General features: G+C 37.5%; 1 protein-coding gene across 1 annotated transcript; it reads right to left on the bottom strand.

Moving 5' to 3' along the window:
- Positions 1-26,038, bottom strand: ZBBX (zinc finger B-box domain containing). The gene is made up of 20 exons (XM_049803580.1): positions 25,519-26,038; positions 23,038-23,103; positions 22,234-22,321; positions 21,544-21,657; positions 19,886-19,979; positions 17,472-17,520; positions 17,211-17,320; positions 12,713-12,880; positions 12,076-12,250; positions 11,066-11,186; positions 10,399-10,526; positions 10,066-10,169; positions 9,630-9,736; positions 8,653-8,684; positions 5,767-6,014; positions 4,772-4,931; positions 4,074-4,229; positions 2,864-3,100; positions 1,153-1,288; positions 1-191 (listed from the first exon to the last, which is right to left on the bottom strand). Exons 3-20 carry the CDS (start codon positions 22,299-22,301, stop codon positions 116-118), a joined length of 2,283 nt encoding a protein of 760 aa, XP_049659537.1. The 5' UTR covers positions 22,302-22,321; positions 23,038-23,103; positions 25,519-26,038; the 3' UTR covers positions 1-115.
- Between the last annotated feature and the right edge of the window lie 1,515 nt (positions 26,039-27,553).

The following is a 27,553-nucleotide window of genomic DNA, read 5'->3' as shown; positions in this document are numbered from 1 at the left end:
TACAAAACAATCCTTAATAAATAATATCTTGAGCAGCACTTAAGACATCTCTTCGTCTGCTTCTTGTTTTTGTATGATACACAAAGATAGAAGTTACATTAAGTTCTTTGCATGTTCACTGTAATGCAAGAACCTGTTGCTTATCCTCCAGAATTTCTTCCTCATCATCCATTTGGCTTTCATCCCAGCCCCTTAAAAGAAACATATCACAGTGATTTTCAGCTGCTCAAATTCCTCAAGCTACTCTGCTTTAAGCCTTAGCAACATATATTCACATATGTAGAACTAAAAGGCATGAAAATAGCTTTTGCTGTATATTTTGCAAGTATACATACAAGCTACTATATTAATTTTTCCCCAGTTTTTGTCACATACATTTTCACCTCTTAAACAAGAAGTAAATAACTTTGTCACTATAGTGCCTTAATAGAGAAATCCCACATCCTAGAACAGGTAAGCTAGGAAAGTGAGTCTCATTTATACTACCTGCACTATTTACAAATATTGTTTAGTTTTCTACTGACCTGCGATTTCAATATTATGAACATTAAAAAACAAAACAAAAAAAAACCCTAACCAACCACAAATCTCTGAATCAGCTATATTCTCATAGCATGTAGTTAACCTCACAGTGTCTCACTGACCCTTATTAGTTACGAGATCATAGTAAGAAACCAATGACAGACAGAACATTGTGGAACTTCCTTGTTTCCAGTAATCTCCTTAGTCTCCAAGACAATATAACAGATATATCATAGACTATGGCGAGTTACGTGTTATTGGCTCACCTGCTCAGAACTGCTCTTTTTAAAGGTACCTTACAACCAAAGAACTTAGATGATTTGTAATAGACATACTTTATAAATCTCAGTGCTGTATATTAAAAAAAGCTAATGCATTAGGAAAACATAATCCCCAAATTTTTAGTTTGGAGTCTCAACAACAAAATATGTGGCTTAATTCTTAATCTGAGCTGCCTGAGAGTGCTGGCTTAGAACACCAAGATACAAAATAGATCATGCTGACATTTGTAATCAGCATGTAAAGTACAATCAGAAAGTCAAGACTGTTTTTATTTCAGTTCTGGCAAGATGTTTGGCATATTGAGCATTTTACAATACCATAAAAACATACTCAGCAAGTTTAACTTACCTGAGAGTATCAACTCTGCTGTGGTCTTTTAGCTCCAGGTTTTTATGGAAATCTGTAGTATTTCTACATATCTTCTCCGAGTGACTGCTGGAGGAGGTTACATCTTCAGAAGTTAAGCTGTAAGGTTTTTCAGGACCTGAAATATTTTAGGTCATTTCAGGACCAAATATAAACAAAAACCCGACAGTATCTACACCTTATACATTTTAAAGAATTTCACATTATCAATGAAAACTTGCCATTAAAAGTCTCAAAACAACTCTAGCTGATGAAGGATGTCACCTACAAGTCCTCAAATAAACTATGACTTTTTATTATATGGTTCCTGTATTATTAGAAGTAAAGGGAGAGGATTTGCTTCAAGATGTTTATGCCAGTACAATGTGAAACCTTATATATAGGGCCCAGTAATACCTACGTAACCTCAAAATACAGTAGCAAATGAATGTAGTACATGTTTAAAACAGAGTAACAGGATATATCCCACATCCACCAATACAAAAAGATGATCAACTGGGGTCACTGTCTATGCTTTTTATACAACACACATGCAAGTACATTATTACTATTTTCCCAGCTAGACATAAGTCTCTGCTATGAACTTACAAGCAAGTGAAAAGTATTCGAAGGAAGTGGAATGAAAAGGGAGACAAAGAATGGGACAGTTCAACAAGAACTTCCCTCCCTATTCTCTGAGCATATTCAGCATGGATGTTCATTTTTCAAGCATTAACAAGAGAAACTCTTCCAAAAACACATGGGTTCTGATGGAAGGGCAGCTGTCCTGAAATATGGTATTTGGAAGCCTCAGAAGAGCTGTGTGAAAAAATACAGCAAAACCTAAGGTAACAATATTTTAAAACATAGAACACTCTGGAATCCAAAATACTTTTGTTTCCTGAAAATGAATCATAGCTAGGACCTGCCAATATAAAAGTACTACAGCAACTCAGAAGGGAGGGACCACATGACAGCTTAAGAGATGCAGCCTATCAAGGCTGCTTAGGGCATGAAGTGTCTTAGATGCTTGACCTATCCATTCATTGAGATGGAACAGAAGCATCCGAATCATTTTTTTCCTGTATTCAAAGAACAAAACCAGAACTCATTCATTCTGTTCAACCATAACCAACTGACCGTGCCTGCCTGCCGTCTCCCCTACCCTCGAAAAACAAGGAGATGGGTTTAAAAAGATGGAGGAAAGGGGGTTGAGTCAAACCCAAAATGAGAGGTAAAACAATGTCTATTGTGCCTTACTAGTGGCAACTCTTGTCACGATAGATTTATAAAATTTCCCGTCCACCTCTTCCCCCTTCTTGCTACCCTTGCATCAAATCACATCCAGCTTCTAACACACCTGAGGTGTTCACTATTAAATATGCAAGGAAAGGATACCTATTTAAAAGAAATGTATGATCTGAAATAATACCTATCACATCCTGCAGGGTTTTTTGCAACAAAATGCAAGGGATAAAAAAAACTTAAGAAAGTTGTGTGAAACAGTTTGCTTCTACTAAATTAAAGGTAGGTTAAAGTATGATCAAATGGAAATAAATCACTGTTCAACCACAAAAGAGCCTTGCATCATCAAACGCTTTAGTATATTTTTGCTTCAAAATCGGTTAGATCTGCAAAGGCAAATGAAATAGCTACTTGTTTTCATTATGTTACTTGTAAGCATGAGGAAAAAAAATGCAGTTTTACCACTTACCTGTATGACTACATAATTCTTTTTCCAGAGCAAGTAGGGCTTCTTGGTCAGCATTATATTCCCAAAGAAACTCATCTTGTTCAGTTCTGTCAAGGCACTTGTATTTTGATATCTCAGTATCAATTCTAAACATATGCATAGGTGAACTCTTTGGTCTTGGCTGTGTGTTTGTTGGACAATTTCCAGTCGGTTTACAGCGTAGCACATTAGTTGACCAAGGTCTTCTGAAGTCATTCCCTGAAATAACAGAAATGGTCACATCTTCAAATAATTCAGGATTAAACACACGAAGAGAATTACATCTCAGCTCATTAATGACATGAATTCTAGTTAAAATTATGAATTGATCAGAACAGATTATTAATTTTGCTTAGGATTGTGAATTAATAAACGTTAATAAAGAGTTTACAAATTATACTGGGAAGTAGCGCCTCATACTTCAGGGGCATCTTTCAGAAAAAAAAAAATTATTTAAATATTATGCAAAATGGCACAAGTTTGGGGGAGGGGAGAGACTGAGAATGTGTGTAGAAAGCTTAAAACTTTGGTTCTCTCTTTTTTTAATTTAAAGCAACATGAATAAAATACAGACACTTTCAAATATGTTTCCGAGATTCAAAATTGACAGTTTCAATTTCTGCACATAGCGTTTTTAAAATTAAAATGCCAAACTGGTTGCTTAAGATGAGAGAAATAACGTAAGCTACATTCCTTGAAATGGAGACAGTTGAAATTGAGAAAAGTAACTAAAAAGTGCAGATGCAGTTATGCATTACTTGTTTCCTTGTTTCTTATAGTTCATGTAATAAGACTTATTTCAGTAGCATGAAGAAATCTTTTATTAGATCAAAACCATATTGTACTAGGTACTACAAAACACACAGTAATATATAATCTTGTTCTAGACAGTTTTTATTATTTAAACATTCGAGATAAGACGGTAGTAATGGGGTAGAGGCAGGAGTAGAAACTAAGCACGATAAAAAAAAACTATTAGTGACAGCTGGAAAGAGATAATTTTTAACTCAAAAGCTCATTCTTATGAAAACAATGCCATGTATACAAGCCATTATACCCAAAATACAAATCCATAGATGAATAGATAAAAATGACGTAAATTCAACAGAATCATTGCAGACAGCGCCTCTACATTTTACATAAGAAAAATTAACCTGTTAAACTAGGACCTCAAAGCTGTTGCTGTCCTTACCTGGGTATAACCTCCATGCTACCATCAGGGGAGAAATTCTATTCTGAGTCTCCAAACCACCTGAAGGTCTATTTAGCTGACTTTCTAAGACACCTTGAACTACAGAGTCATCAGCATATTCACTTAAACTCCTTTCAGTAACCCACTTTGCCTCTCCTGAAATTAAAAATATTAGAGGAAATTATTTGCAGGTTTTGTATTAATATGGATTTACTGTTACTATATTTGCTGCATTTAATGTGTGTGATTTAAAGAAGTCATGCAACAAAATTTCTACAGATAATGTAAAAAAAAAAATCATACATAACACAGTAACAAGCTTGAATTCAAGTGATATACTTGATGGAATTAATATTCATGTTCACCAATCATTTGACATGTTGTTTCACATAGACCATTAAAAGCATTTATTGTGATGTATATTATACACAAAGAAATGAAGAAATTCCTACTGGAACCAAATTCTCAGGGGATATAAAGAAGCATATAAAACTATGGCACTATATTGATGTAATTTACCTCAATGCAGTAAGTTTACTTTATCCTTCCACAGCACCAGTTGTGTGTGCTGGCATGACTGTTATCCCAAAGTGACTTCTAAAAGTAAGCTAGATCCAAGTTACATGAAGAGAAGGGTGTCTTACAGCAACAGTGGTAAACATGTATATTGTTTGAGAATTTTATTCATACACAATTACCTGGAAACAGGATATAACTATCCATAGGGCTAGAATCAGCACACAGTGAAGAACGTGCTTCAGGCATTACTTGTTTACGGTTTGTACCTACAATAAAGAAACCTTCAAGTCCCCAGTACCGTGTAGAAACAGATTTCTGTCTTTTGGCTATATCCTGAAACTTGAATAAAACACAAAGATATTAGAAACAGGAAAAGGACCAGGAAATTTCATAAGTTGCCCTTGCAAGTTTATATTAATAAAATGCTCATTTCATAGAACTTGGAATGATTCTGATAGCCTGGTGTAATAGATATTCATAAGGATGATGGGGTTTGCATGATATACGCTTTAAAATCCTATAAACTTCAGTTGCTGATGTTGTGGGAGTTTGAGTCTATTCTTCCACTGTGGACATGAAAAGCAGTTTTTCTTTGTCTTCACTTATGTTTGTGTACATCAGCTAAAGTAATACTGTTTAACAAAAATCTACTGTTAAATCCAAATCTAATGTCCCAACCCTCCCCATGACTTTTTGCTTTCAGTTTTATTTTCAGCAAAAGAACATTTAATAATTTAGGTTAGATAAGAGTATCTACCTTCAATCGAGAGGTGAAGTGACCTTGATGCTAATATGGGAAGAGCCGCTTTCTCCCCCAAAACACATCTTTTTTTTTTTTTTTTTGTCTAAGACTAGTCTGTTCTTTCTTTTGCTTTTTTTCAACATCAACAGAAGACCGACAATACAAAGTGGAAAGCACAGAGGCCTTCATCCCCTATATGTGAAATGTGGTAGGCAGTGACAATCTTCTGATTAAAACTATACTCGTGATTGCTTTGGGAAGGGGGTTCTGGAAGAGAATGCGGAAAAGTGGTAGAGTATTTCATGGTAAGCATACAACTACCACTATCTCTCAATTGATTCAGGAACATGGTAAGTTGCCTCATGCTAAACTGGGAAAGTAGATTAAGCAGCATAGTTTATCTATTTAGAAATCAAAGATACAGTATTTTACCACTGAAGACTCTGTAATTACAGGCAAAACCAAACTCTGACTATTGCAGATGCTGTCCAGTTCCTGTGAATCTTTATTGTTTTTCTGCAGCTGTGTCTCAAGGAGATATTTGTTGCTCATTAGTTCAGTAGGGTTAGAAATCTTCTCAGGTAGTTTACAGGAGCTATGTGATCTTCTCACAGTCTTTAGTTTAACACTCTCCTTTTGCATTGCACTTCTTTCAAGATGACTGCAGACAACCATTTTTTCTACAAGAGTACAGTAAAAATGATGAAAATCGGATTTTTTTTAATGAAAATGAATATGAATTATAACCTGCAAGCCTACTGTATTTTCTTCATGAAATTAAAACATGAAACCTCCATTGAGGTTATCCCTAAGCCATAAAATTAGAAATAAGAACAGTTAACTTTCATTAGCTTCCTGCCTAATATCCAGAGATGCCAACATACACAGACTAGACTTACCAGGCAGTAGTACAAGTTCCGTATCTAATGCGTATGTTCCTGTACATCATTGTCTATGAAAACATTATATCTTGATAATAATCTTAACACGTTTCCAACTACTACTTCATGCTAATGTAATTTTTTTACATTTTGAATGCTATAATCCAACCAGAGCCAGATAAGAACTGCAATAGTAGCAATTTCATAGAATTTCTTTAAAAGTAGTATAATGGTTTGAAATACATACTATCAGGCTGGAAATTATTCTGCAAGCTGTTTTTTTTGTTTATACAAGACATAGCCATTTCATTTTTTTATCCTGTGCCCAAGCAGCACATAAATCACATCTCATTAGTCAGCTCTTATTTGCTTGATCACATCTGAAGGCTTAAATAAGCAGATTCTTGAACTAAGCACAAAGAGAACAAGGGCTAGGTCCTGAAGTGCTGGAGCAATTGTTCAGTACTTGCAAGAATAAAAAATTAATTACCCTTACATTCTAACTTATTTCTTAATATTAAAAAAGTGACAATGTATTTTACATACTTTTAGGACACAGAGTAAGATCTTTGGGACCCCTTAAGTGTGCCACAGAATAAAGCTGCCGAACTTTCATAGTGATTTCACTGACATGCAACAGGCACTGGAATATTTACACACAAATGATGATCTTTAATGAAGAACAGGTAATTATTTATACAGTTTCTCAACCTAAAAGCATTTTTCTACATAAAAAGGACACATGCTGTTGTGACGGATAGAGTCAACCCCCCTTAACCAAACCAGCAGCAGTTTGGTACAGGCTCCAAAGCAGGTAAAGGCCTGAGCCGTAGCCAGGCCAAGAATTCTAAGAAACCCACCGAGGAGCAGAGAGGCACAGTGAAAATTGTGTGTACGAGGAGTCTCGTGCATACCTGCCCCATTGTATGCAATATGACTACGAGCCAACCACTTTATCCCACAAATACGACAGCCTAAGTGAGCCTTCTTTGAGCTCTCCCTGTCAGGCAGCGTGGCTGCATGGCAGTGATCTCCAGCAGCAAGATCTTTTACCAGCGACCGATCGCTGGATGAGCCCAATTTGAGTTCTCCCTGGACAGCAACTAGACTGCACGCCAGGCAATTCTCCCCTTGAGCAGGGACGCCTCTCAGTGTTAAGAGATATGAGTTGTTTAGCTTAAATAAGTAAGTTTTAAATAGAATGATTCACTAAAAGTTGTAACGTTGTGTTAGTATGGTGTTTGCTTAGCTTTACTTACTTAGCATGAGTAGCTAGATTTGCTGAAGCCTTAGGCCACAAGCTCTAAAACTTCACTTAGATTTACTAAACGTGTACCTACTTAGTCAAAACAGGGGCCTCCAGAGTCAGTGTAAATCAGGAGACAAGGAGGCTTAAAGGCTACAACTGTCAACAGCACCTGCAACTCAACAAGATAACAAACAGGCTGTCTGGAGACAGTGAAGGAATCCAATAAGGAGTCAGAAGGTGTCAGAAGATCTCAGACCAGAATCACTATTGGACCAAAGGGCACATGGAAGGCGCACAAGGAGAGTATGAAGAATACATGAGGGGTGGGTGAGTAGTCTGTAAGGGCACCCAGCTAGAGCTGATCGTGCTGCTGTACCACTCCATCAAATTATTTTTATAAGACTCGATGCCTGAAAGTCTGTTTCAGGAAACAGAGGGCTCGAACTTCAGAGCGAACTAACACTGGACAGACTAGTAAGTGATTAATAGCATGCTAAACATTGAAATCCTAACTGATATAGAGGATTGCTTGTGCACATATAATCTTTTAGACATAAACTGTCGACCAAGTCTGAGACTAAGTCTGGATCCAGCCACACCTAGACTCCTCTCCGAGGAAGACTTTAGAAAGCAAGGGGGTCCATTTTGAACTTCGTGACTCAACAGGACGGTCTCCCTTACCTTTTTGCATCTCCGATCACGTGCAAATCATGGAAAACAGATTCTGGCTTGATTTTCCTTTGTATGTTTCTCCCATGTAGTAAGTAATAGAGTGAACCTTGCCATCAAATTGTTAAGTTGCACTTTTACAAATTCTTTAAGTGATCTAAACCACTCATGCATTACAGACATACACTAAATCTAATACAGTACATATAAACTAAGAGATTTGTAAGATCACTTCATCTGCTTTATGACGGGCTCGTTTTCAGTATACAACTCATATTGGGGCAATTTCTCCCTCAAACATGAGCTCACAGCTCAGATTACTGTCGCAGCAGATGCCTATCATTTCAAAATAGCTTGTGCAGCCCATCAAATTGTGGGACCTGCATAGCTCAGGGAATGCTACATAATTTAATGATCTTTAATTATTTTTTTCAGACAGACATCGTAGTTGACTACTACCTCCTATATGAGAACGATAAAACTGTATACACTTATGTATATTGTACTTTCAAAACTTACCTTGAAAAACTTCTTTAGAAGAAACAGGATTTCTGTCAAGAGTAAGAGGTAAAAAATACTGAGTGTCAGCTATGGACGTTAAATAACAAGATGACTTTCTCATTATGCCTACAGTTTCTCTCTGCAAAAGGTCTTGCACTGTGTTGTTTCGATCTGCAACTGCTAAACCACTTTGAAACAGAGGAAGGAGGAAAGACCAGAAGAATAAAATGTAACAAAACAGATCACATCTAATCATAAATCAATTTTGGGAGATCAGAAGAATTGCACATGTGTCATTAATTATTACAACTCTTAGTTTTGCCTGGAATTACAAGATCAGTCGAGTGAGAGTATCTTAAAAGTACACAACACTGACCAGTTAGACTTGTCTGTATGCTGTTCCCTGCTCCTACTGAGATAAGAGCATACAAAACAGCAATTCTACCTGTAATTCAGGACATACACTTATAAAGAAATGTATCTCACATGGTTTAATATTGGAGTGATCAAGCAAACAAAATACAAAAATTTCAAAGTTATGCATCTCTAGTCACAGGCAATTACTATACCTTGGAGGCTCGAAGATACAAACTTACTATTCACTAACTTTAACAGTAAACCTGCCGTGTGCTTGTTAACTGCCAAACTGTTCTTAAACAGTCTTACAAACTAGTCATCAAATCATTAGGTCATTCAAATAAAAACTTTCAAGGACAAAAACCAGCAAATCGCAGACATGATCTTGCAAGAAATGTAAAGGAAGGGAAAGCAGTAACTAAGTGTTGTGCTACTGGCACAGTCCACGTCTTGCGCCAAGAATGAGAAGATGTATATCTTAACCATGCTTTAAAACAATTTAGAATCAAGGACTCTCCCCTTTCATATGAAGTATGACTGTCTGCAGATAAAATGCACCTGTTTCTTAGGAATGTAACTAAATCAGAAGATAGGATTATTCCCCTTTCTCTTCCAAATAATCTCTGCATTTCTGATACCTTCCACAATACTTGAGTGGTTCAGTTTTTTCTTGCTTATTCATTCCCATTGCCCCAGCCTCCATCTCCAAAAAGTCTGATGATTTCTCCAAGTCCTTGCCATAAGACTAATTAAAAAACAAACAAAAAACATAATCAGCAATAGATTAAAATAAATTAAAAACACCAACATCAACTCAAGTGATTAAAAGCCTGCAGATTTTATTTTTATATAATTTCTATATAGTAAGGATCCCTGGACACAAGAAAAAATTACAGGGAACATTTGGAAAGATCAGTTTTCCACATATGTACAGAAAAGACAATCAACGCGCCAATATTTTTTTTATTAGAAATTATTTAACTGTTACTACTTTAAATATTTAACAGATCAACATTTAAACAAAACACTTCAGATCACTGTGAAGATTCATGAAGTCCTTTATTATATACTTACATCATCAAGGAACTCAATTTTCAGAGAGGACTCTGCACTTTCAGAAATAGTGTTGGGTACTTCCTCTTTAAAAACAGATGTCCAATATCTCTTCACCTCTTCAACTATGAAATATAATTAATTTGATGCATTTCATTTTCTCCTGTTCAAGATACACTTATACAAATGAAACCTTTTTATTTATTATGAAGTACCATAAATTTATTTCATTATTGTTACTTTAAGCAGAAACTGCTTAAGTATATAACTGTTCAGCAATCATAGCAAAAAAAAAAAAAACCCTCAAGAAACAGTATTTAATAGTTAGATTCAATAAACAGAAATCTATTATACCTGTTAAGTCATTGACATCATCGTCATCTCCTTCTCTTCCTCCTCCAATCACAGACTGATGTAGACCCTGTGTTTGCACAGGCCTTAAATCTTTAATAAAACTACCAGAAATTTGATCAACAGGAGTTCTAAAAAAGGAAAAGAAATCAATCTTTAAATGTCATCATTTTTTTTAATATAGAATACCACAGTCATTTAAAAAACAAACAAACAAAACCCCACCACACTACTTACTGCAGTAGTATTAACTGCTGCTGAAAAGCAGCAACTCCTCCTAACTTCACTGAGATGACCTCGCACCTCAGGGACTAACAAGACAATCTGTAATGTTTATAAAAGTATCCTGAAGATCATACTTGCTTTACTCTATAAAAATTTTGTAGCAAATGCCCCCAAAGCAACCAACCAAGTATCACTAACAGATTTCAAATTCTACAATACACTGACAGCAAAGAGAATCCCTCCAAATACTACGTCTGCAGTAATTCTGAAATATTAAGTTATCAAGTCTGGTTAAATGGCTATTTTATTAAAATAAAGCACCGTGTATATAGTCACCTTAACTCTTGATAATATATCTAATATTTAAAAAGTTTCAATGGAATTTTTGTTAATGCTATTAAATATTTCTGACTTCTTCCATTAGTACCAGCAACTTCAACAATACCTTCTGTATTTCTTAAGCAAGAGTTTCTCCATGTAGCTCAGGCCATCCTTCTTGAATTCAATTTGGATAGGTTCCTTCATAACAGTAAGGTTGGTCTGTACTTCACAAATTCCCATAGATTCTATTAACATTATTTAAAAAAAAATATACAGCTATCAGATTTATAAACTTGCTATGTAACTACATTATTTTTGAATGTCACATTAGTAGTCTATACCTAGCTAAGTCTTTGAATAATTCCAAAATTTAAATGATCAGCAGTATTGTATTTACACAACACAGTCAGTAGTGGGAGTAGCCAGTAAAAGCTCATTTATTACAGCTTCTCACATTAAGGAGGATTACTACATTGCAGGCGGGTTGGGGTGGAGTGGGGGAAAATCCATGACTCTACAGATACAAATCCCATCGTATCACAGGAAAGAAGGGAGAAAAAAAAAAAAGAAGAAATCAGTATAGTACTTTTTGTACAAAAATACACAAGGAACAAAAACCATCCATAAACTAGAAGAAAGAGACTAGCTTGCATAAATCCAATCAGACAACAGGGTTTTTTCATATTTTTCCATGCATACTTCAACTGATTGCATCTTTTCACTGGGACAAAGAAATATTAAGAGCCTATGGAAGGCAAGCAGAAAAGCTACTTTGATACAACATATGAAATCCTGAGCCATGCACATTCTTTGTCTCAAGTTAAAAGCTGTGACTTTATGCTTGAGCATTAAAGTTCACACTAAAGTCTCATGTGAGAAACAATGCCATAGAAAAGTAGAGGGAAACAAGCTAATGCCACAGTTCATTAAAAGAACTGAGATAAACATTGATCTGCACATTATTAAAAAAAAAATCAGAGGTGGTTGTTAATTTAGAAAGGAACACAGAGAGAAAACTTAATCAGAAACATTTACAATTCTAACAGAACATCTGCCTTCACTAATCAAAAATATAACTCACCAAAACGGACTTCTAAGTTTTTTAAAATGCAATTAAAACCAAAAAAATCATACCTGATAGGACCTCAGTGGCATGCAGCTGTTCCCTGTGATCACGATTACCTTTTTTCCATTGGAGAAAAGCTTCCTGAAAAGAATCTGCAGGTTCGTCCTTTTTAAATGTACCATTTATTAATAATCCTTTGTCCTGATTTTCAAGGCCTGTATAGGTTGATTCTGAGGACAGTTCCTAAATCAGTTCCACAACATAATTAATACAGCACTTCTGATGATAATCCTCTTCCCAGTTACATACAATAGCAACAATGGTTTTAGTACAAGCTACAGAAAGGCAGCACCCTGATTTCTGGGCTTAGGTAGCTACCCTGGTAGTCAAAATCACTCATCTTTTATGTGGTCTTGCAACATTGTACCAAGAGCAACATAAGAAAAACAAAAATGTTTTTATAAGCCCACAAAAACCTATTTAACTTAAGTGCTTTTAGTAGGCAGAAAGCAGTAGCCATGGTTAGCCCACATCCTACGTATAGGATGGATATTATGTCGACAGACATGAACAGAGGTCAATGGGCTATACAAGTCTGATAGCCCGATACGTCACTTGGCACACTGTGGAAAAACCTAAGGCTACTCTACCTAAGACATCCTAAACAATAAAAAGAATATTTTTTTTTCCCAAACTGTACACTACCTCAGCGCTGCCTTCTGATGCTAGCAGAGATGAAAACTTGTCTGATGTGACCTGATGCTTGCTATTTACTTTCTTCTGCTCATGATTAATTTTCAATTCATTCAGATTTATTTCCTTGATGAAGTGATCAACAACTTCTAATTTTCCAACATGTGTATTGGCTTTTGTCTGTTCATGAAACATTATGAAAACATTGATTTATTATAAACATACTCAAACATTCCACCAAACAGCACATTAAAAGCAGGTAGGTAACCACATATTGAAGAGCAATGGTGACATAAGCACATAATTTCAGTAGTGTGCAAAAATCAATAGTGTCCAAACGTAAGCAAAAATTCAATAATCTAAGTATTCCATCAGGTACTACACAGGACAGACTAAGTGAGGTGTTTTATGCAGCTCATATCATTTAAACAAATTTATGAACTATGTACTTTATTAATGAAGCTCTGCTTACTGAAGCTTTTCCATAGGCAGATGCATACCTGTAGAGGTCAACAAAATGAAAATGTTCATTGAAGGGACTAACTGTAATACCAGTTCACACATAAAAAAAAATAGTCCAGGGAAGACCAAACTATAAAGAACTAGATGAGTTTGAAAAATCTCAATCCAGTTTGTTTACCACCAAAAATGAGATAAGTGGCTTATCCCTTTAAAAAAAAAAAAAGTCTAAAGAGAATGCATTACAAATGTCAAGATTTATCACTGTTAACTTACTACTACTACCACTCAGTTTTCAGTTCTAGGTTTAAGAGATCTGCTACAGTCTATTAAAAAAACAAAGAATGCTAAACACTCTGCATTTAGATGTGTGTGGTGAAATATTTTTATATCCATGCAAAACAGCTCATGGAAAAACTTTTATATCCACTGCATAAGTCAGGATAACACACCATCCCAAAAAGATTATTTATCACTGGCTTTTCATTGCTCACCGCATGGCATATCCTTCTGTAACTGCCTTAAATTCTCACCTGAAGTTTTTCCATCAAATGATGTAATCTTTCTACTAACATACTATAAGCAAGGATCATTTTGACAAGGATGTATTTATCAGACCAATAGCTTTAACAATTTACTGCATTACTAAAAGGATTATATTTCTGGGAAGAAAGAATGAGATCATCACATAAATTTTCGCAGGGTAACAGCATGATATATCCTGTAACGCCATTGAAAAGTAAAATTTGCCTTTGTGAAAATATCATACAGCAGAACTGAAATAGTTAAATTGACTTACACTCAGTCAAGACCCTATCTACATTTTCTACGTTTACATTAGTTTGCATTCTCACAATAAAGGATTCCTTGTAATCATAACAATGAAATATGAATCCAAACATTTTTTCACAAAAAGTTCCTGACATGGCTTCTCTTTGATTCATTAAGTCCAGCTATGAAACAGTCATCATTAACACAGGAATGAAAGAAAATTAAAACAAGCATAATAATACCTATTTGAAAAGGCATTTAAAAAGTAAATCATTCCATTTATCAAAATCAAATTTGGAATAAAGTTAGGAGAACGAAAACAGTGGGTTTGTCCTACAGATAAAATCCAAAATGCATGTACCATTTCATCCAAAAAAAAAAAAAAAAAAAAAAAAAGAGTTCTTACAACCTATTTATGAAATGCAGTCAAATATTACACATGAGAAACCTAAGTTTGTTACAATTAAGTGTTGCATGATAATTCTAGGATAAATCTTTACTACCCTAATTATAAAATTTTTATTGTTTCATAACAGATATGCGACATAAAGTTGTATGTTAGAAACTGAATATTACTGAGCTGAATAATAAAATTACACACAACTTAAGTTTCCACTGTACTGTGTAACATTTTACTTTCATCACACGTTATTCCTGTGTGAGTGGAATCCAACTATGAAAGAATCATGACTGCTTAAAATGGCATCTGACAGAATAGACACGATTATAAGCAGGAATTCAGTTTCAAGCTTCCTTATATTTAAATTACAAGTAACACAGACTGTTAAATAGACTCACAGGGGTATATAATTGTCTTTGATGAACAAACACACACCTTTGGCCATTTTTGGTATTGACAATTTGTTTTTCCTAAAATGCTCAACATCCAACAATTTGGAAAAGCCTCAAACAATATACCAATAGCAATATTTCCAAGCGCCTGTGTAAAATTCTCCTGACCCAGCAATTTGTTACATATTTCCAGCTACATAACACTACTATTGGTTCAATTTAACTGCGTTTTCTATGAGGCATGCGTAAGTATAAAATCCATCCAGGCACAAGAAAAAGACAGCCTGATGGTCTTTTTTTTCCTTTCAGTAAAGATTGCAATAAAACAGCTATGCTATTTGCTTCTATGAAAACTTTTTTTAACTGAAAAGCTTTCTACTGAGTAAGAAAGTCACATGTGATAGTGTGCAAGTAATCCCTTCGTAACCTAAGCAGCGTTAAAACAATGCCTTGTTCCCCACCAGCTTTGTCTTAATCTTACAGGTGCTATTCGGGAGACTTTCCGGGATCAGGAATGAAGTACTCAGAAGCACAGTTTCACCTAAAGGGCGGGGAGGCGGAAGCATTTAAGGAGAAAGCAAATCGCAGCTCAATTCACCAGAAAGGTAACGATTTCTAGCCCGCCCGTTGCTGCGAACGTCTGAGCAGAACACCCGGGAGGAGAAAAAGCGGCTCTGCCAGACGCACACGGACGAGCGGCAAGGGCGACAGGGCCGGGGGCGGGGCCGGGGGCGGGGCCGGGGGCGGGGCTCACCGGCGCGGGAGCGTGGTGTGGGGGCGCAGCGCCGCCTGGCGGCCGGCCCCGGCCCAGCAGCCCGCGCACAGCCGGGGCGGGGCGGCCAAAACGAGGTGGAAAAACAGGGATTTACGGTGCGGACGGGACTGCGCGTTTAAAACCGGCACGAAATAAAAACACGCCCTTGGCACTGCTGGGGGCGTTCAGTCTGACATAAAAAAAAAAACCACAAACCCCACACCCAAAGAATCAAAGGAAGCAAAATCCCGGTGGCTTTGATGCCAGGTAATCTTAACAGAAATTTAAAATCCACAGGCACTTTTTCCTAAGGAAAACCATTAAAAAGACCCACAAAAATAAAATACTTGTTCCTTTTGTTTTGAGTGTTAGCAGCCCCAACTGGTTTAATTTGCCATAAAAGCAATACAAACACATCGTGGCATGTATTACAGGGGGCAGGAATCTTTGTAAGACAATGCTATTTTTTTTAGAATAAAAATGTTGTTTTCTTATTCAACAATGGAACTACTCTATTTACACAAGGTACTTCAAAAACTGAATAGGATGGGGCTCTCTCATATTTCAGAGGCTAGGTTTCCTGTTTATACTCGTTAAAAGGCAAAATCTCTCTATTAAATATAAATCACCTCATACTTGATAATACTAATTTCCACTCCTAACATAGCCAGCACGTGCCAGCTCAGAAAGCAGTCAGAATTAAAAATGTGCCCTGGCGCTTATCAAAGTATTTTAAATTACAAAGTATTCATGGACTACTCAATTTTGCCCTATTTGCCTGAAACCATACATCTTATTTTAATCATATGGTAGTGTTCTTTAGTTAACTAAGAGATCAGCCGTCTTCAGTCACATTGACATGCTGGGCAAATTAATAAAAACACAGCTGAGAAAAACTCCCTGTTAAAGAACCGATAACAGTTCTGGTAAGAGAATTATTTAATCTGTTTCCTTGCCATTCAGGCAGATCAGCCTATAAAACCTCCCCTTACCTTATGCTCACTAAGTAGTTATCACAGCGAGAAATCCTAGAATTAAAGTGGATATCACCAGCATATTTTGGGAAACAGATGAGAAAAACTATTATTTCAATTCCAGAAAGGTAAGATTTTTAAATAAAGCAGGATCAAATTAACCTCAAATATTTAAGTAATTTTTTCCTCTTTTTAAGTTGCTGCACATCTAATAGTCAATATGGCACCTCAAGCTGACCATCTCAAAGAAGTCTTATTTTTCCCAGCAGAACAAACTGCAAAAGAAAGGTATTCAAAAATCCTCAATTCACAAGAAAAACTAAGGCTAAAAGTTCAAATGAGCTCTTCGACTTTATCATTTCAAAGCAGCAGCAATACTTCCATCAAAATGATTCCTTTTTACAGAAGGGGCGGCGGCAGCTAGTTTGACGACTTCCACAGACTACCACAATGCAACTGCATTGTACGGAAAGGCTAACATACAAAAAGCTGACGTGTAATATTTAGACCTGCACCTGTGTTTTAGGCATGCACATATGGATTTCCATACATAGATCTATTCATGAAGGAGCCTGGAAGTGAATTCCAAGTCAGATAGCTTGTCTGTGCAGACCACACGCAGCTTACAGCCTGGAAAAACCCAAGTAATTAATTTTACAATGTATTACACTTTATAATATGTCTAGATACTGCCACAAAGTTACTATATATACACATTATATTCTGTTGCTATAGAGTAATTTTTAAACCATTTACTTACCAGCAGCGCACTCTTAATTTCACACAGTCCACATGCTATCCCCTTCACTTCAGATTTTTCATGAGTTACAGCATTTGCCATTTCATGCTGAAATGGTCCTTTCACTGGCTCTGAAAAGAAAAAAAAAAAAAAACAAAAAAACAAAAAAAAACAGTAGTCCAGCCTCTGATTTCTTTATTGCTTAATTGCAGCAACCTCCAAGAAACAGATACTCTACCAGAAGTTTGTGAGTTTTTATTCAGGTAAAAAAGATGTGTTTACCTTGAATCTGTTCCTTAAGTATTTGCAACTTCACTTTTCCTGAAGAAACCTAAATGAAAGAATATTTTTTTTATTTTTTTATATATATATCTAGTGCTAATGAAAATGAATAAAAGTGTAACTTTTAGAGAATATGTTACTCTTTCTAGGAAAATAGCTAAGTAGGTATTTAAAGAGAAAACTCCATGTTTTGCTCATGACAGCCATTAAGTTTATGGCCGCTTTCCCCTCCCATTCATGAAATGATATAGTCCTCGTTTGCCCAGCCAGGTACACAGCAAGAGTTTGCCACAAGCATAGACCTGCAGAACTTTCATAACCATAGTGACTTAAGCTCAAATGTCCACCAGCAAAGTCTACTGCACATATAATCCGCACATTAATCTAGCTATAGTTTGTTGCAGTGGGAAGGTGTCAGTTTGTTTTCCTTCTGCTTCTTCTTCTTACCCTTCCATGATTGAGCACTCCAGTAACTAATAATTTTCAGCATTTTTGCTCCTCAGTTTTTCCCTACAGAGTCCACACTGCATCCTCACTTCCCCCGCCTCCACCTTATGCATCTGCAGGCATTTTAATTTTGCCCTTTTGAAAATTCTCCCCCACACATCTTCTCCTTAGCCATCACAGCTGAAATCTGAAGTCTTTGAAGTAGTAACAGCTTTGAGTTACTTGTCTCAGAGAAAGGGAAAGGGAAAAAGAAAGAGGTGGGTTAAAGAAAACCTTTTCATTCTGATCCTCTCCTCCACTCACAGGCAAGTAGGCAATTTTATTGAAATTGAGCATGTTGGCTGAGAAGACCTTCACACCAAACTGCTGCTGCTTCAAAAGACTTCAAATAGCAACTGCGATGGCTTAGTCTGAAGTAGTCATTGTCTGTTTTTCTCTTCAGACTTGTACCAGCTTTATTTTAGCTAGTTTTAAATCGTGTCTCTTAATTAACAGCTTTCATTTCAATACAGCATATGTAGCATGGCTTCCAGGGGGGAAAAAAAAAAAAAAAAAGAAAAAAAAAGAGAAAACTCTCTTTTTATGACCCACTCAGTCCAATTTGCATGCCTCTCCAGAGACATCAATGTCTGCTAAAGGAAAGAGGAAGTAACTCTAGGTTGAATTAGTTTGGATTTGGGGATCCCCTACAGATTTTTCGTACTAATTCATGGAACAAGTAAAGAACATAAGCTCTGTTATCGCAGTTGGTATTTTAATGGCACTCATGAACATTATTTGATGACAGATACACCTAATGCTTATTTTTATGATGTATAAAGCCTCAAGGCCAAGAGCCTAAGCTATTAAAATGATGAATTTAATTCACCAGAGAATTAAGTATTAAGACTAGGTTATTACAGTTGGAAGTGATAACACTCCCTACAAGGTCCAGTCTTCAGCTGCTTACATATTTCACCACTTTTTACCATTCGTCTGCCTTATCCTTAATATTTTTTGAGAGTTTGAGCAAAACTGCCCTAGCCATTTCCAAAAGGAAATAAGGGGAAAATACCCCATTATGTATATTACAAAAGGAAAAAAAAAAAAAAAAAAAAAAATTCAGTGATTTAGCAGCAAAGTCCTACCTCCCTCCTTTTAGGTCTGAGCAAGGACAACATAGAACAAGAGTCAATTGATAAACCTAATCCACATTTTAAAACACTCAGAAGCATTCAGCCTCAGTCCAAGAGAACAGAGTCCAGTCCTTGTTCAAGAGAATGCTTCAAAGGTCTGTTTAACCCACACTTGACTAACTACCATCAGTCCTCCGGGGATGAATGTAGGACATTTCCAGCTACTGTGGGCCAAGCGGCAACTTGGGTTCTCAGTCTCCTTCTGTACTTACTGAGAGAAATCCAGAAGCATCATAATAAAGATAACAGGACATGCAGAAGTGGGGGGGGAAATGAACTACAGAGTATATGTGAATTCTACTGTGAATGCAGTTGCAATTACACAATGACTGAGTTAAAGAAAAAACTTTAACGGTAGTATATTTTAATGTTGTGTGGCTTTCTCATAGCTTTTATTTATGAAGATAGAGAACTTGTACTCAAAACTTCATGTGAAGCCTTGTATTTCAGATTCATAATGGACATCAGACATTTGAAGGACAGACTCCTGATGACTTCCATCACTAACAAATTAGACTCTTAAAATATTAAATCTGTGGAAGCAATGATAATTTGCTATCTATTGCAATTAAAAAAACAACAGATCACCAACCAGAAGTTGATGTTCCTCCAGCTCAAAGGGAACCATAAGCTTGGCATGGAAAAATAAAAAAACCAGAAATTTTACTCAGAAGGTGCTTAACCTTTTATTTTTACAGTATTTAAAGTGCCCATGTCTGTAGCATAAATCTAGTTCTAAATCTAGTTTTGTTTTAAATAGCTTTACGTGCAAATATACTGATAGTTTACTACCTTATTATTGTTTTCTTTGCTTTGTGACAAAACTCGGGCTTGGATGGTCACTCGTCCTGCCTGTCCAGATTTCCAATGATAAGCACTTGATTTCCTATGAACCAAGAGCAAGAAAGAACTTAGAAATTATGTCTTCTGTAAGCAAAAGAAGAATAAAGGTTTTCCTTCAGGTTTTTAAATAAGAACACAGCATCACAAAAATAAAATACTGGTCTTTAGGATTATCAATTCCCCAAAACCCAGATACCTCCCCTCCATTGAAACCTCCTTCATGTCTACTTTAACAGTAGTAAATACATCAGATGTATAAGAAAGTACTTGTTTTTAAACCATCAAAGTGGTCTAAGTTTTTAAATGTAAGAAAATCCCATCAATTCTCTAAGTTTGGTTTTAGAAGAACAAAAATGTAACAGAAGTACACTTTAGATAAGTCCTCATTGTCCCAATTAACTCTAGGGCATTCGTCCAGCACAGCTAAAATGCAGCATCTTTTAATAAGCCAGGAACACATACCTACAATTAAGATTTCAGCGAGTATCAGTTTAGATATTGACTCCTGTGATGAACATGGAAAACAGTGGGGAAGAATTTAAGACTAAGGGAGATTAAACTGTGATTTTCAGCTTTAGCACACTGCATATATTTATAGCACTATTGCATAATATTTAGCAAGTATTCAAATGACTGATCTATTTCATTTTACGGAAAACCAAGCATAGAGCAAAACAAACTCAAGTATACAAAACAAGGGGTAAGAAAAACATGTAGGAGGGAAGAGGCATGATCTTCCCACCAGTGGTGCAAATGCCAATGATCCCTGTCATTTGAATTCACCACAACACCACTATCAGGGTTTGCAGGTACAAGGCCATGAGAACAATACAAGAACAACTGCACGAGAACAATACGGTGGAAAAGTGCCACGCACTACATGGAAAACATTGCCTCAAAAGCTCAAGCAAAAGTTTACAGAGCTGCAAACAGCAGGCTCTCAGCATTACCAAGACTAAGGCACCGAGGTATCCAAGGCACTTGTATCTCCAGTGACAAAGTATGTCAGGCAGAAATACAAAGAAAGGGAAACAGATGTTGCAGAGATTTGCTAAAAGAGTGAGCCAGTAACAGAGCTGAGAGATTTAAACTGCCACCCTAGCACTTGCTTCATTACATTATACTTACTTTCCCAGCCATGTTTTCCATCATACAGAAAATGTTTTTTCTGAGAAGCTACACAGATATATGCAAAACAGGATCAAAGCAATATTAAGAACAGCATCCTCTTTAGAAACTTCAGAAATAAGACTGAAAAAGTGCAGGAGAAACTACTTTCTCTCTCCTGCTTTAAAACTAAAGTGACAAATCCAGTCAGACAGGGCAAAAAGAGAGAAGAGGGAATAAATGAGGAAAAGCGATCTCAGTCGCTGAAGGAATATCCCTGTCAGGAAGGATTTGTTCATTTACTCCTAAATAAAAAAATAAATAATCCCTGCCACACAGGAGCTTAAGAAGAAGAAAGTCATAGGGTAGCAACCAAAGATTGAAGAGAGTGAACACTATTGTGAATTCCAAACTCTGCAAGAGATTCCATCTGGGGCAGGGGGAGGTGTGGAGGGAACATCTCATTGGATTCCTTTTTTTGAAACAGAAGTTTAACTTACCTTCTCTCTTCTTTTTCTTTGCTCATGTTTGACTGTAGTTGCCGTAATTTCTTCTCCATCTCTTTGGTTTCTGTTTCTAACTGCACTTTCTCCAACTGCAATTCTCTGACAGTTCTGAGGGAGTTAAAGGAGTAAAATATTCATTAGAAATTACATGAAAGACAGTAAGGTATCTGAATAAGTTTAAAGCAGCAAGAAAAAAAAAGTTGAAAAATTCATCATTTAAGGCATGTCACCTTTCTATCTCCCAGCAAGACTGAAAACAGTTCTGGAAAATTTAGGGCAGGTCAGGTGCAAGCTCCTTGGACCCAAGAATACCTCATTACAGAGGCGTACGCTGACAGTGATATGGCTACTCCAATATAAGCTTTACAGTGGCCAACATAAAACTGACACAATTGTGTCTGTATTAAAACAAACTATCCCAGTGAATTCTTTAGTATTGTTTGTTTACGAAGTACATATGTTAGATATACAGAGTTATAAGACCTGTACCTTACTCAGAAAGTAGATTAAAGCCTAAGAAAAGAAAGGCTTAAGGATAAAAGTGTAGAGAAAATACTAGAAAAGAAACACATCATGATTCTTCTTGCTCTTAGACAAATAAGCTCTTCCACTTAATGTTGCACTGAAACTTATTAAAAATGATGAAAAAACCATCTCTATCACAATCAGATAAAATGCACTCACTTTGCTTTTAATCTCACCGAGGTTCTAGTTTTTGAGCCTGGGAGTACTACAAAATCATTGATGTTCATGATACCCGGTATAATCTCTTCTAAAAAAGAGAATTTCAGGGATCTACAGTTAGCAACCTGTTGAAATGGGAATTCAATTGAAATTAAAACAGTAAAAACTTGTGACAAATACCAAAATGTTAGTGTATAGAAGGAGACAAATGAAGCACAGAACTTCTTTATATGAAGTGCCAATAAAATCCTACAGCAACTCTAAATTAAATTTAACTGAAATAAAAACTTTTTATTACATTCATGATATCAGGGGAAAGGATTACTTGTCTGTTTCATTTGGGCAATTCCCTAAAGTTCAATGAAAGCAGTTTAATATTAAATAAAACACAGCTTTCTTGAACCAGACCCATAGAAAGCACAGAGAAGCAGAAAATTGTATGAATAGCTATGAAGTCAAACCATCTCAACTGATTTGGAGAGATAAATGCCTTCTGTCGTATACAAATTGATACAAAAGAATACAATAACTCACAGAACAAAGTTATTCCCTACTCTCAAAACTTCAAGCCAGTGGTATTTTAAAGGCAATATTCCAACAAACAAGTTCATACGGCACAGAGGCCAAACTGAAGCTTAACATCCATACCCTCCCTGCGTTAGAATGTTTGCAGTGTAACTAGTACAGGCTAAGCAGGCTGCTGGAAGAAACATGCCAACACTCGATTTCAAGTACAGTGCCAAAGCTGAACATGTACTTGTGCTGCTGGGATACATAAGGAAAAGAAAAAGTCCAGAGACTTACAGCTGACAGGATGTTTGGAAACAGTTCTTCAACTGTTGGCTATCAGATTCCAGCTGAAAGCAGGACCTAATTGAAACGGAGAAGCTTAGTACTTGAAGTACATCAAACGTATAACTGAGCTCAAGAGCAAAAGCAGAGCTGCCTGTTTGCACATAAACCTGAAAATGACCATTAATACAGTTAAAAAGTGTCCAAATAATACGTCAGTCCACAAGGCAAAATGCTTGTCAGTGGCACATTACAAACAGTTAAAACATCTGGTGCCACAGAACCTAAAAGCAATGACATTTCAGTGCTGACAGAAATGCTGTGCTGACAGCGCACAAAACATGTTCTTACCATGCCAGAAAAACCAAGCACTCAATTCTTCCTTATCATTTTGAAACAATTATTCTTTTATCACATTCTAAGATAAAACAAGATTCTATTAAGTTTGAATAGAAAAAGGTTCTTCTATTGGCGAGCGTGTGCTAGCAGGACTAGTGCATCTAGACAGGTAGGGATAACACGCTGGTTTTGATGTAGCCCAAATTCTACATAATAGTAAAAATGGAGGTAAACAACAGAAGCCAACATACCAAGCTCAAGTAGGAAAAGTAGTTAACTCATGTAAACGATTTTTTTTTTTTAATAAACTTTTAACATATTCCACTGGAAGCAAATATTTAAAGAGGTAATTTAAAAGTTGTGATAGTATCATCTACAAAGTTTCGGGAATACAGTAATATTGGGTGGGAAAAAAACATCAAGTTACCTATAACAGGGTATATAGATAGACAGAAGGAGATCAAAAACCTGAATTGTTCTGAAAAAATACATGAATTCATTTAACAGCTATTAGACCATAATCCTATTTTTTATAAGAACAGCTGTTAAACACTGAGACTGTAACATTCAAAGTTAAACACACCCTATTTGGGGAAATATGCACCCTTAGCTTGTAAGGCATCCTTCACTACCCATTAGATGGGCTGTCAGGACTGCCAGGGACGTCCACCAAAGGCAAGGACTAATGTGGCAAACCCAAACTCCTCAGAACAAACTCCGTACTTGGAAACAGACTTGTAATTTAAATACAGACAAGAGTTTCCTTTTTCTGTGTGCTTTTTGTTTAATGAATCCCTTTTCTTTTTCTAGTACAGAAGAGAATTTTCCAGTGAGGCAAACAGTAAAGCAACTCATCAACATAAATAAATCAAGCATTAATTATCCACAGCCTTTCTGCCTGCTCTTCTACACACACTAGTACTCAAATTTCATCATTCCAGCTGATCCCTCAGTGCTGCTAATGGATATACAAGGCAACCAAACAAAACAAAAACTGGTGTTTCTGCTAAATGAAATTTAAGTCAACTTAATTTTAAAGCCTGCATAACTAAATGAACACAAAGTCCATATACCCTGTATCTCCACTTAGCTTAAATTTCTTCCTAATCAATTTAAAGATAGCTTTATAACTTAAAGACAGCTGAAGATGGGTGCAGGTTATTTCAGACGATGGGAGTTTAACTAGAACAGACTAAACTCCAACAGCTTTCTCACATCAATAAACCCATAAAATCCAAAGGGATACTACTGTATATGTAATAGCTCACATCCAATTATCATAACCATGAACATGGATTTCATGCTAGGCTGAGTCCTATCCTCTTTCCAATAATTCAAACCAAACTATTTCCTTTGAGGAAGAATTCTTAGTGTAACAAAGAATTGGTCTAGCATTGCTCTCCACCCATTTACTGTTAATTACATCAACTGACACTCTGAGTCTTCTGGTCCTTCCAGACAATTCCATTTATCATTTCATTAGTTAGCAATTAAAAAAAAAAAAGTTGCAATAAAAAAAACAACCACCAGACAAACTTTGATTGCCTTGTAAACAGCTAGTCTAAATCCAGCAGTCAGGTATGCTAATGTAATCTCAGTCTCTTGGGATAAACTCATATTCTCCATGCCCCAACACCTGTGGCATCAACCATTTCAAACTTCATTTTCTATTTTTAGACAAATTATCCATTTCTATGTTTAATGCCATGCAACATGCATAAAATAAGATCACAAAAACCAAATTAAAACAGCTAAATAATACTTTCCCTAAATTATTTTCCCCACACTTAGCAATTTTGTCACATGTTGGAAGGATGTAGTCTCACTGATTCAGCAAAGTCAACGCTTATTTCTACCAGTTGTGCATCTTCACTGTTTAACCAAAAATTATGATTTCAACTACTTTTTAAGTAACTTCAAACACAAAAGAGACTAGCAGAATGGCTCTCTCCAAGCAGTCTGCTAAAAAAAAAAAAAATCAAAACACATTACCAAGTATTTTTTATGAGATAAATGCCTTAGCATCCACATTATACAGCTACAATAACTGCCCTATGAACTCCTGCAGAAGCATTGCCCAGAAGCAAGCAGAGAGAGTGAAGGAGCAGGTGGGGATAAGGACAGGTGAATAAATGGAGCAAAGTCGGTACTTGCCTTTAATGCTTCTATCAAACTCTAGTCTCTGCTAAGCAACTCTTATAGATTTCAGTCAGTCCAGACGACAGCTCGAGGAATAATGCACGAGAGCAGACAAAAAAAAAAAAAAAGGGGGGGGGGGGGATTAAAAAAGCCCTGCTGTCAAAGCTGCGGGCTTTTCTTGTTTGTTTCGTTACCGATGGCTCTGTTTTTCAAGAAGACCGACTGACGAAAGGTAGGAAGGACAAGGAAGAAGGAAACTGCCTAGAACTGTAACCTAAAACCAGAAAGCCGTAAGGGAGGGCAGGAAGATTTAAATTTAAGAGAAAAGTGTAGAGGAGGAATACAAATTCAAACTGTGAGGGTACGCGGCGGGGGGCACTCCCAGGCAGAATCAAGGGCCGCTTACACCTGTCCCCAAATATTCCCTCAGCCCCTCGGCACCGGCAACTGCCGGGGAGGGACACGCTCGCTTCGGGCGGGAACCTTCGCCCCTGAGGAGAACTCCCCGCGGCGGGGCCGCCCCCTCCCCGCCAACAGGCTCGGGCGTCCGCCCGCGGGTCCCACCGGACCTAACGTCCCCTCCCTGGCCGCCGCCTGGGGCTCTCTCTGCGGCTCACCCCTCCGCGGGGAACCGGTGCTGTACGCTCTCGGCCCCGCTTCCCCTCAGCGATGCCGCCGCCGTCGCCGCCGCTTCCCGCCCCGCCGTGCGCCGTTGCCGTGGCAGCGGCGGCCGCACGGACCGCGTGAGGAGAAGGAGAGTCCATTGGAGGCTGTGCGGGTGGGCAGCGGGGAGAGACTACTCCGTGCGGGGGGGGGGACGGGGGGGTTTACTCAGCAGGCCTGAGGCAGGGGCGGTCAGTCGGGGCCTGTGAGGCCACGTTGGCATCGAGCTAAATTCAAACCCCACAGGCCAGCACCGGCTCCTGCGTCTCTGGGTTGTCCAAGGGCTGCTCTGCAGTCCCCGTTCCCACCAGAAGTTTCCATGCGCGACCCAAGAGCTCCGCGCTCCAGCCATCGCTGAGGAGGAGCGAAGCCGGGCCCTCGTCACCCCTGGCTCCCTCCGGCTGAATTTTTCCCTCACTGGGTTTAAAGCTGACCCTCAAAGCCCCTTTGCGTCAAGTAAACCCCGTGCTGCCGCCGCCACGCACACCATCGACAGCCATGGGGCCCGCAAGGCGTGAGCGAGGCCCTCCGAAAATCCTGAGAGACCATGACGCCTTCACAGCACTTCTGGCCCCTGACCTCTAAGTTTTCAGGATGTACTTTCTTCACAGTTGTTTTCCCCCACGATAAACGCAGAGGCTTTTCTACAGCAAAAACAAAAATATGTGGCTGGTGGTTTCACGCTACCGTATGGGGTAACGCTTGTATGAACTCCATGGTAGGGGATGCCCTGAAAATCATGGCAATGGGGGGAATCGCCTCAAATTGTATTGACTGTCCTCCCATAGCCGCTGAATTAGAGCTGGCTTGGATCCACCTTTCGGTAGATAAACGCAATTGGTACATGGCTGTGCTGCAAAAGGAAGCCGCGTCCTCTCCCCAGCACCCATACTGCTTCTGCTGCAAGTCTTCCCATCACGTTTCAACCTTTATTCCCAAAGCCACTGCAAAACATGCCTCTGTTTATCTTCATGTCCAGGGTCTTCTGTGTTTTCATTTTAACTTACTATTTATTCAGAACTTCATCTCTGGAGGAACCAATATACTCTTCCTGCTGATTCAGTGCCATGCTTTAAGCAGTTAAATCTAAATCAACCTAGCTGAGTGCAAGGAGGCTTGGAATAGCTTTTCATACAAGTTATCCCATTATCCACCGCTAATGCTAACCTTTAGTTAGCGCTCAGGACCCAGAGAGCTATAGGGCTTCCTTGTGACATTTAATTTTTCAGAAAAGCTCTATCTATGCTCATCCTATAGATAAGTGCTGTTGTAGATCTGTGCATCACTTCTTGGCTATTCCAGACCAGGTATTTATGTATCTGCCAATAAGCAATAATTCCCATGCCATTCCCTCAAAGGATACCTAGAGTGCATGGCAAGATAATTT

This window comes from Accipiter gentilis, chromosome 6 (assembly GCF_929443795.1).
Source record: "Accipiter gentilis chromosome 6, bAccGen1.1, whole genome shotgun sequence".
NCBI classification, from domain to species: domain Eukaryota; kingdom Metazoa; phylum Chordata; class Aves; order Accipitriformes; family Accipitridae; genus Astur; species Astur gentilis.
The sequence above is the reverse complement of the archived record's forward strand: the minus strand, read 5'-3'. Positions and strand labels throughout refer to the sequence as shown.